Source organism: Camelus dromedarius, chromosome 3 (genome assembly GCF_036321535.1).
Source record: "Camelus dromedarius isolate mCamDro1 chromosome 3, mCamDro1.pat, whole genome shotgun sequence".
Classification (NCBI taxonomy): domain Eukaryota; kingdom Metazoa; phylum Chordata; class Mammalia; order Artiodactyla; family Camelidae; genus Camelus; species Camelus dromedarius.
In genome coordinates this window covers 48,340,984-48,351,624 of record NC_087438.1, presented here as the reverse complement: position 1 = coordinate 48,351,624, position 10,641 = coordinate 48,340,984, and the positions used below count along the sequence as shown (strand labels likewise).

At 46.7% G+C, this 10,641-nt stretch overlaps 1 protein-coding gene and 1 long non-coding RNA gene across 2 annotated transcripts; both read left to right on the top strand.

The window, feature by feature from the left end:
• The first annotated feature begins 1,274 nt into the window (after nt 1–1,274).
• On the top strand, nt 1,275–6,485 carry LOC135321055 (uncharacterized). The gene is made up of 5 exons (XR_010380473.1): nt 1,275–1,361; nt 2,882–3,220; nt 4,057–4,157; nt 4,266–4,751; nt 5,279–6,485. It is a non-coding gene; the product is annotated as an uncharacterized LOC135321055 (long non-coding RNA).
• Nucleotides 6,486–7,749: 1,264 nt separating this feature from the next.
• FOXD1 (forkhead box D1) lies at nt 7,750–9,988 on the top strand. Its single transcript, XM_031446709.2, has one exon. The coding sequence runs from the start codon at nt 7,810–7,812 to the stop codon at nt 9,238–9,240; it is 1,431 nt and encodes a 476-aa protein (XP_031302569.2). The 5' UTR covers nt 7,750–7,809; the 3' UTR covers nt 9,241–9,988.
• Nucleotides 9,989–10,641: the final 653 nt, after the last annotated feature.

Sequence of the window (10,641 nt, the reverse complement as noted above, 5' to 3'; positions counted from 1 at the left end):
AAACCAGCCTTTTAAAAAATTAGGTGATGGAAGGAAGGGGAGCGGGGGGCACTAGCTTGCGTTGGCACATTCGGGAGAGAAGAACATTTTTGCTTGTTTTTATTTTTAGATGCAAGAGATTGGAACATGTTTGTGAGCTGAGATGAGCATGAAGAGAGAAGGATGATAATTTATGAGCAAAGTCCCAGAGAAGGCAGAAAAGTATAGCCAGAGCATGATGTAAATATATATTTTTTAAAGTAGTAGCTGTCAAACTTTTTTTTGTACTGTGACCCACACTAACAGATTTCATTTTACATGGCAACTCAGTACACACGTACATAAAAAATAAAGATGTAAAAATAATTGAAGTGAAAATTTCACAAACTATTCATGTGTCATGTGGTGCTATATTCTATTCTATTCTATTCTATTCTATTCTATTCTATTCTATTCTATTCTATTCTATTCTATTCTATTCTCTATTCCATCCCATCCCACCCCACCCCATCCTATTCCATTCTATTCTATTGATGCTAACTGCAGTCCACTTTTGTCCGTTCCAGCTGCTTTTGGGAGACTTCCTCAAACTAATCTTCAAATTCAATTGTATCCTATTCAGCTGTATCCTATTCTATTTATTCCATTAATTTGTTCTTTATTTAGTCTGTTAGAGTCTTCATACTTAATGTTTCCACTAGGGTTTTTAAAAAGTGTTAATTTTTCTTGCTTAATGTTATTAATAAGTTCCCTTTCCTCTTTGAGGTATTTATCATGCTTATTTTAAATTCTTGGTGTCTATTCCAATAATCATGCTTCAGATAATATAAACCATTCAGTGTGTAGTCTATTTTTTTTACACTAATTGTGCTCTTCAGGTGTCTTGACTCAGCAATTTGGAAGTTGCACATTGTGAAAAATTTGGAAAACATAGAAAGGTACAATATAAATAATGAAAAAAAAAACCACCCATAATTTCACTTCCTGGAAATAACCAGTTGACATTTTAGTGCATTTCCTTCCAGTCATAATTTTACATGTATAGTATATTAAATAGCTGATAAAGTATTATATATAATTTTCTATCTGGACTTTTCATTTACCATTACCCTTGAGACTTTTAAAAGTTATTAAAATTGTTCATAGACTTACTTTCTAATGATTACAAAATATTCCATCTAAAGGATATATAGTAATATATTTAACTCTTTAGAATGTTTCCAATTTTTACCCTTTAAAAAACCATTTCAACAAATATTTTTGTACATAAATCTTTGCTTATATTTCAGGTTGTTTCTTTAGGGTGGAATCGTAGAATGAATGAAACAAAGAGAATGACACTTAAGGTCCAAGCTTTGTGTTGCCAAATCACTTGCTAGAAGGTATGTACCACTTTGCACTTTACACAGGCAGCATATGGCTGAGTTCCTACCATCATGCCCGTCGTTCTTGTGCAATTTGCTAATTTGATAGAGGAAAATGGCATTTCATCATTTTCTAATTTGTGTGTCTCTTATGACTAGTGATCATTTATTATTTGCATTTACTCTTCTGTAAATGTTGGGTTCAGGACCTTTCTCAGTTTTTTCTGCTCTGGAAGACTGCCAATCAAAGCTTTCTAGCAAAGGCGATTTACTCACACATGCCTCTAGTGGAAGATATCTAAAGTGCTTTCTGCACAGGGTACTATGTACTCAACAAACTATGTTTGTACTGCAACAAATCTCCCCCTCCCCCCACAACCCCCACCTCCACAGCTTGGTGTCAGATTGTGGTGTCAGGTGCGGGTTTGCCCCTGAGGGTAGACATCGAGCTTCTGGTCTGTTTGCATATGCAGAGCACAGAGGTGATAGTTCAGCCTTGGTTTAAGCCTGAACATCAGGCTAGAAAGAGTGTGTGAGTGTGTGTGTGTGTATGTGTGTGTGAGAGAGACAGAGACAGAGAGACAGACAGACAGACAGACAGACAGAGAGAGACAAAGAAAGTTGGTCACTGTATAGATTTTGAGCACAAAAAAATTTCAGTTCAAGACAAGGCTTTCTCATGGTCTCATGAGAATTCTATTCATTTCCAATGTGTCCTGTAGACAGCCACACTCCTAGAATCAATTTAGAGATCCCCATTCTTTCCAGGCAGAGAGATTTCTCTTCACAGACACCCCCTGGGTGAACTACAAATGAAAAATAAATAAATGCACTCTTTCTAGATGTGGTAATATTATTTTTTCAATTCTTATATTAGAATTTAAAATACTAAGTATATTTCCAGGAAATTAATTTATTAAACAATGTAGATAAACTCTAGATGATTACAGAGCCACAAACACGTACTCTTGAGGGTCTTTTATGGAAGGCAACCCACAAATGGAGGAGTTCTCTCTGGGATGGAGTTGTGTATATTTTGCAATTAAATTCATAATTTTAAAAAACCTTATGAAGTTTTGATTTCTGGGTGCAAAATTTAAACGTGTACCACTGCAAACCACTGAGATTCAGAGCTAAATAAGTCTGTGTTGTGTGTTGAGGGTGGGAGGGCTAGTCCAGGTTAACTGCGGTAATGAAAATTCCTGAGTTAGTGTAAACAATTTTACCTTTATAAAACACAGATTTAGACCTTTGCTGACATTCTGAATTCTTGAGGATTTCTGAATCCTGCTCAGGCCATGAAGTGCTTGTTCAAGGAGCTGTTGTGCAGGCATAGACTACCTAGTTAGACCCAGGAGGCCACTGAAATATCTTCTTCATGAGGGAATCACCTCCCAGCTACACTGCCTGAAAATGTACCATTTGAAATTGGATTATGGCATGTTATCAACAGAATTCCTGGGTTAAAATGAATCTTCTCTTGGGAGAAGCACCAACTACTGTCAGCTAGCAATACCTTGCCTTGAACCTATTTTCAGACTACCTAACTGGTCCTGAAGAAATACATTTGAGGGTTGGAAAGAGCTTGTCCAATGGAATTGGGAGAGGCTGTGTTGGGAGAGACTGCTAGACCCATGAAGATGGAAGGTTCTGCTCTGCCATCACCACCTACATAAGAGCTAGCAGCAATTCTCAGCGCCTGCATCCTCAGCCATCCACTTGACCAGTTTTCGTGACCTTGAAATTAGCTTAGTAGCAAGTGTGAACCAACACTTATGGCAGGTAATATTACACCACAAGAGGACACTGAAGTGGAGGGCCTGGACAGTCAGGGAAACATTTCCAAGTCATCTTGGGCCCTCAAGGACTTAGGACAGGTAAGAAGGCATAAAAAGGACGTAAAAAGTCTGTGTATGGGGGCGGGTAGGCAGGGGAGAAGGGGGATGATCACAGTTTTGTCAGGAACTAATTCTAGTACAGTCTTAACTCCTACTTATTTTTACTGAAGATAATGTGCAGAGTGAGTCTGAATGTCTCTTAATTGTGAGCAAGTTAAGGGTACAAATCCAGAAGGCACAGCAAAAAACAATGGGGATGCTTTGAGGATTTCTGGGATGAAAAAGAATTAGGAAAATGAATAAATAAACCTTTATTGAGTGCATACTGCATGCAGAGTATTACAAAGAGCTAGGTGAGTGTAGGCTCTAAAACAAACAGAAAAGTAGGAAACAACCCAAATGTCAATTGATGGATAAATAAACAAAATGTGGTGTATATAATGCACAACAGAATATTATTCAGCCTACAGAATGAAATTCTGATGCATGCTATAACGGATGAATCTTGTAGACATTATGTTACTTAAGCAAAATAAGCCAGACACAAAGGATAAATATTGTATGCATCCACTTATATGAGGTAGCTATAGAATAGTCAATTTCCTAGAGACAGGAAATGGAATAGTGGTTGCCAAGATGCTGGGGGCAGTGGGGTGGAGGAGGAATGGGAGTTATTCTTTAACTGGTACAGAGTTTCAGTTCAGGAATGATGGAAAAGTTCTGGAAAGGGATAGTGGTTACGGTTGTACCAATGTGAATATATTAATGCCTCTGAACTGTACACTTAAAATGGCAAATTTTATGCTTTATATATTTTAACCCGCACACACAAAAATAAACAGAAAACAACGAATGGAGCCCCTTTTGACCTCTAGGCGCTTGAGTTTACACAGAGAAGGGAAGATGCTACAGCCACAAGAAGGATAGCGCAGGATGAAAGAATGGAGCCACGGGCATTTCTCGCTTTCGTCTAGAGGTACTCAGAAAGCATTTCTCTTTGGGCCTAATAATGATCTATTTACCTGACTTCTCCATGAGACGTGAGTCACACCAGAAAGTCGCGTTTTATTCTTACTCTCTCCAGAAACCAGAGTGCCAGGCACAAAGTAGCATCTCAATACAGACGGAGTGGAACGACTCTTGGAGGAGGGACGTGGCCCCAAGTGTCCGCCGAGTTTAAAGACGCGTTGACGTTCACGTTCATGGGTAAACTCCTGGGGTGCGCTAGGGGCCGGAGAGAGTAGTCCAGGTTCCCGCCCCGGGAGCTGATGCCCCCAGGTCTGTGCCAGCCTTCGCCCACCGAAGGAAGCCCCTGGAAGTTGCGGAGCTCGCGGTCCAGGGCCCGAGGGCAAAGGGCTGAGGCGGTGCCTCCCGAGGGTCCGGCTGCCTTTTCTGCTCCTCCAGCGCGTCATCCCAATACCCCCAGGAGGACTCCTAGAGCGTCCAAACCGCCACAGGAAAAATCCTAAACCTGCAGTCCAGGGAAACGCCTCTGCATGCGCCCAGTCGCCCTAGAGAAGGCGAGGTGGGTTCTCGAGAAAGAAAAGGACTCGCGGCCCGAAGTCCAGGGGTAAGGAAGCCCGGTAGCTCACCGGCCACACTCGCAAAACGACCGCAGTTTCCTGAGCTCCGGCTCGGGGCCAGCCCTGGGCCAGCTCCGCGCGGCGCCGCCACCAGGAGGCAGGCCTCCCGCAAGCGGGCACCAGCCGGCCAGCGAGAGCCGCGCGGCTTTCCGCGTCGGCGCGAGCTGGGCGTGAGGGAAGAGGGTCACCTCGTCGTCCCCGCCTGCCTCACCGAAGTTTCTTGTCCCTGTACTAACTTGAGAGATAGGGGTGGAGATTTCCCAGCCGTGGCCGAGAGCTGGGAGCTTATTAGGGCGGGAGGCCCACGGAAGGCAGACGAGGGAGGCAAAAGAGGGACCCGCGCGGGAAATGAAATTCTTGGGTTTCCACACTCGGGGAATTTCAAGGAGCACGGAGCTAAAAGTGGCATACAAACGTGTAGCTTAACTAAAGCAAACAAAGCAAGTGGTATGTCCAAATGTGGAGCTTTAGTAAAGCTCACCCAAATCTCTGTTAACACTCTCTGTTCCGGCAGCGCTTCTCCTGGGTTGATCTTCCGCTCTGACCTTCGGTAAATCCTAACACTTTCCTAGGAGCGGCCAGAAGATAATTTGCCACGTTTTTCAAGGGTTTCCAGGGAAGAGCTCTTAACCCTTTGTGGGGGACCTTCAGGCAAAGTTACAAACGAAATGCAAAGTCAATCTCAGAGCCCTTCTTGGTCAGACAAGTTCAAGGCAGTGTTAACAGAACCGAATGACGGCTGTAACTGATCACCTAAAGTAACTAATGGTCTGCGAACAAATTCTTCTACGTTTCAACTTTACTTTGCCACACACCAATCCTCAGTGCAGCGAAAATCTCGTGGTGTTTATTTAAATATCGACTGAGTACTTATAAAACTTAAACTTTCAAATGTAAAAGTGAACTGCTTGGTAAGGACTCCTGGCTACATCAACAAAGTAATGTAATGCCTGATTAATAGTGCTGATTAATGTTGGCTCCGGTTAATGCTGGGCCCATTACAATAATTAAATAATGCAGTCATATATCAAATAAGAGTCAATGAAAAATAATTTATTTAGGGTTCTGAGGCATTCCTATGGAACTTTCAAAGACCTATAACGGACTGTATGGGTCATTTGTAACTGTAATTGGTTGATAGCTGTCCTCAGCAACAAAAACTCGATTTAAATAGAAGTCTTAGATGGGGGAAACAGTTTATTTTTGAGGCTCTGTAATTGGTAAGGGGAGTAATGAAATGTTTGAAAATGTGAAAAGTGCTTGGTCCTTAAAATGATATACAGAAGGGCAGCTGATGATTGTTTCCACATAAAGCCATTGATTTTTGATTCTCAGTTCTTGTCAAGCGGTCATTTTAGTCAGAAAGCTAAAATTTTGAGGCAAGGTCCCCACTTTGAAGTAAAAGAGTTTTAGGAAATGCAAAAGTCCAAAAAGTATGGCTATGTGAGTATGAATTCCACAAGCTATTAGGATTTTTCCACTAACCAAAATAAAAATGAGTTGGTGACAAAGATAGGTGTACTTAAAATGCCATTGTATTTGAATTACTACCACTACCTTGTCATCTGAAAAAGGAAAATTGAGTTGAACAGAACTTGAATCTTACTTTTTAAAATTATTTCATTTCTTTTCACCAGTACCTACTGGAAATATTTAGTGGATTTAAAACAATTTTTAAAAGCTGATGTGAAAGTTTCTATCATTGTAGTTTTATTATTAAGCCTGGCCGTGTACAGATACGTGTGCATGTTTAGTAATATAAGTATTTTGAGATTACTGTGGAGTGTTGATTAGAACATTCCCCTTACTGAAAACTATAGAATCTCTCATGCCATTATGAAATAACTTTTTTGAGTTGTTCCTAGATGCATTTTTTTGGTGTGTATTTGGGTTTTCACTAAAAATTTCTATTTCTTCTCTGCATTCAATGATTACTTTATTCCCATGAAATTCATCAGATCCTCTCATTAGAGTGGCTTAGTTTAGCTGTCAAGTTTCTAGGGCTTTCAACTGCAGATAAGTGACTAAAACACCAGCTTAAAAGCATTTTTATTAACAAATGGTGGAAAACAGACGTCTTTGGAGAAGAACCAAAGGGGACAGGTTAAAAGGTCAATAAACAATTATTATTGTGCTTAAACCGGGGGATTTCTCATCAGATTCGGTGGGCAGCCGCTCACCCAATCTGGAGGAGATGGAACAACCCAGCAGACCTCAGGGCCGTACCCCAGGGACCACCTCAGACGGTGGGGTGGTTATCTCCCGGCTGGATGGCTCCTACCGGCCATCCACTGGTCCAGTCGTCGCGTCCCGGGAGTGCTCCTGAGGTTAGGGTTGAGAGCTAACTGAAGACAAGGAGGCTGGGAACTCTTAACTCGTGCAGCGGCCCTCGGTCAGACCACCGTAGGCCTGCGCGTAATTCAGGTCTCAGCCCCCTTGGCAAGGAATGGTGGGGTCCTATCTCCTCCCCCCTCTTCTCAGTTGCTGCTCCCTCCTACGGGTGAACTTTCTCTCCCGAGCTGGGCTGATTTTCTAGGCTTTCTTTCCCTTGCCTCGGTAGCGCTCTGACGTGCACACCATGTGACAGGCCTCCTTGTGCTATAAGCCGAGGAAAGGTCCGCCCTCTCCTGGACTCAGCCCTCTCCTCGCCGAGCTCTGTCCCTAGACTCTAACCCGTCCCGCACCCTCCCGGGCTCCCGACGTTTTAACTTGCTCGCCCGGGGCCCCGCCACCCCCTCCTCAACTGAACCGGCGAGAGGCGCTGGGAGAGAGGAAGGTCAAGTCCCCCGCCCCGGCCGGGTGCACGCTGAGCCAAGGGAGCGCGGAGATCCTGGGGCTACAGCGGCGGCGCAGGAGTTACAAAGTCGCAGCGCAAGCCTCCACCGCTGCCGCCGGGCGGCCCCGGCGCAGCCTGAGCCGCAGCGGCGCCCCCCCCAGCGTGGCGCCCCCGGGCCAAGCCCGCCGCCCGAGACCTGGGCTGGGGCGCGGCGGGAGCCCGGAGCCCGGCGCCCCTATGGGCCGCCTCGCCGCCGCCGCGCCACAGCTATGACCCTGAGTACGGAGATGTCCGATGCCTCTGGCCTCGCCGAGGAGACAGACATCGACGTGGTGGGGGAGGGCGAGGACGAAGACGACGAGGAAGAGGAGGACGACGACGAGGGCGGCGGTGGCGGGCCCCGGCTGGCTGTCCCCGCGCAGCGGCGGCGGCGGCGGCGCTCGTACGCCGGGGAAGACGAGCTAGAGGACCTGGAGGAGGAGGAGGACGACGATGACATCCTGCTGGCCCAGCGGACAGGGGGCTCCCCGGCACCCCCGGGCCCAGCCCCAGTGGCAGGGACCGGGGCCGGGGCCGGTGGCGGCGGCAGCGCGGGCGCGAGCGGCGGCGGGAGCGTGAGCTCGGGCGGAGGCGCCAAGAACCCCCTGGTGAAGCCGCCCTACTCGTACATCGCGCTCATCACCATGGCCATCCTGCAGAGCCCCAAGAAACGGCTGACGCTGAGCGAGATCTGCGAGTTCATCAGCGGCCGCTTCCCCTACTACCGGGAGAAGTTCCCCGCCTGGCAGAACAGCATCCGCCACAATCTCTCGCTCAACGACTGCTTCGTCAAGATTCCCCGCGAACCCGGCAACCCCGGCAAAGGCAACTACTGGACGCTCGACCCTGAGTCCGCCGACATGTTCGACAACGGCAGCTTCCTGCGCCGGAGGAAGCGCTTCAAGCGGCAGCCACTGCTCCCGCCCAACGCGGCCGCCGCCGAATCGCTGCTGCTGCGCAGCGCGGGGGGCGCGGGGAGCGCAGGGGACCCCGCCGCCGCCGCCGCGCTCTTCCCACCCGCGCCCCCACCAGCCCCGCACGCCTATGGCTACAGCCCCTACGGCTGCGGCTATGGCCTGCAGCTGCCGCCCTACGCGCCGCCCTCGGCCCTCTTCGCCGCAGCCGCCGCTGCCGCCGCAGCCTTCCACCCGCACTCACCCCCGCCGCCCCCGCCGCCCCCGCCACCGCACGGTGCGGCGGCAGAGCTTGCCCGGACCGCCTTCGGCTACCGGCCGCACCCGCTCGGCGCCGCCCTGCCCGGCCCCCTGCAGGCCTCGGCGACCAAGGCGGGCGGCCCGGGAGCCTCAGCGCTGGCGCGCTCGCCCTTCTCCATCGAGAGCATCATCGGGGGCAGCCTGGGCCCGGCCGCCGCCGCCGCAGCCGCCGCGCAGGCCGCCGTCACCGTGCAGGCCTCGCCCTCCCCCTCTCCGGGCACGCAGTCCGCGCCCGCGCCCGCATCCGGCGGCGGCGGCGGCGGCGGCGGCGGCAGCTGCGGGGCTCAGGCGGCGGTGGGCCCGGCCGCCGCGCTCACCCGCTCCCTCGTGGCCGCCGCGGCCGCCGCCGCCTCCTCCGTCTCCTCGTCCGCCGCCCTGGGGACTCTGCACCAAGGGACTGCCCTGTCAAGTGTCGAGAACTTTACTGCTAGGATCTCAAATTGTTAATAACGCTATGTTAGCGCGCTTGAGATGGAGAAGGTAGGAATCCCGGCTCCTTTTTTCATCTGGGTGGTTTTGTGTTTTGTTCCCGCCTCCCGACGCGGCCCCTGCCGACCTCGCGCCCCCATTTTCGCCGTTTTGGATTCTCTGAGGAGACTGTTCGGCAACTGGTTGGGCGCGCCTTTTGGCTCTGCAGGTTCCCCTGTTTCTGCAAAATCGCCCTATGCTGCAGTCCCCCAATCTGGGGTGAGGAGGGAGAGGGTGCTGGTGGGGATCCGCCCTCTCTAGGCACAAGAGGCTTCCATGACTTTGGGAAATTTAAAAATTAAGCCTTTTTAAGGTCTAGAAATTCTCAGGTCCAGGCGTTTAAAAAAAATCAATAATACTCAACAGAATAATGATACAAAAATAGTAACGGTCCCGAAGAATGGTTTTTATTTGAGGACACTTGTCTGGTGTACTTTTTCATGAAAAGAAAAAAATGATGCTCATGTTTACACAAGGAAAAAGGTCAAAATTATCATTTCTTATTTTAACCTGTGTTTTGTATCATAACAGACATGCGGAATTTTAATTTTGTACTTACTGCGTATGCTTTACAAGGAGTATTGTAAATTTTACTGGCAATTGTACTATTCTAATGTAAGATTTTTACACTTTTTTTCAGAAATAAAATGCTTAATTTTCAAAGAAAAACCACCAAAAGAATTGGCTTTAGTCGTCCCCTTCTTAGTTTATTTTCTTTTCCTTAAAAAAAAAAGTTTCCTTGTGAGGGAGGTAGGAACCCATTATGAAATAGAAAAATATTTTCAAAGAGAATTTAATAGAAGCGTCATGCCATGAATTTTCATTTATATTTTCCAAGTCAAAACCATTGCAGGAGATGAGAAATTATTTTTTAAAGACTACAAATAAAAGGAATTACTTTGGTATACATTTTCAAGTCTTATTCTATTCCATTTTGAAGAGTGTTGAGGCTATTTAAAATGAGAGCCACAGTTACTCCAAGATGATTTTAAAGAACTTTAAATTTTATTTTGTAGCCTCGCATTTTATTTAATTTCCACTCACTTTTGAACACAATAGTGTATATTTTTGTAAAAATTCTAACATAATATTACATTGTAATGGAAGTGACACAAGCAAATAGGCAATTTTTAGATTAAAATTTATTAGAAAAATGTAATAGAGATGATCATCAGTTAAATGGCTTTAAAGTCCTGAATAAGAAAATTCACATATATGAAATAAATTGTATATGAAAGCCCCAGTATTTGAAGCTATTTTCTTCGACAGAAAGGATTCCAGTAGTTGCATAAAGAAGTTTTTATCCTAAAAGATAAACTTAACATTAAAATTCTAGTTTAAATGAATAACTTAGGGTACGTAAGGGAAACCTTCAATTTT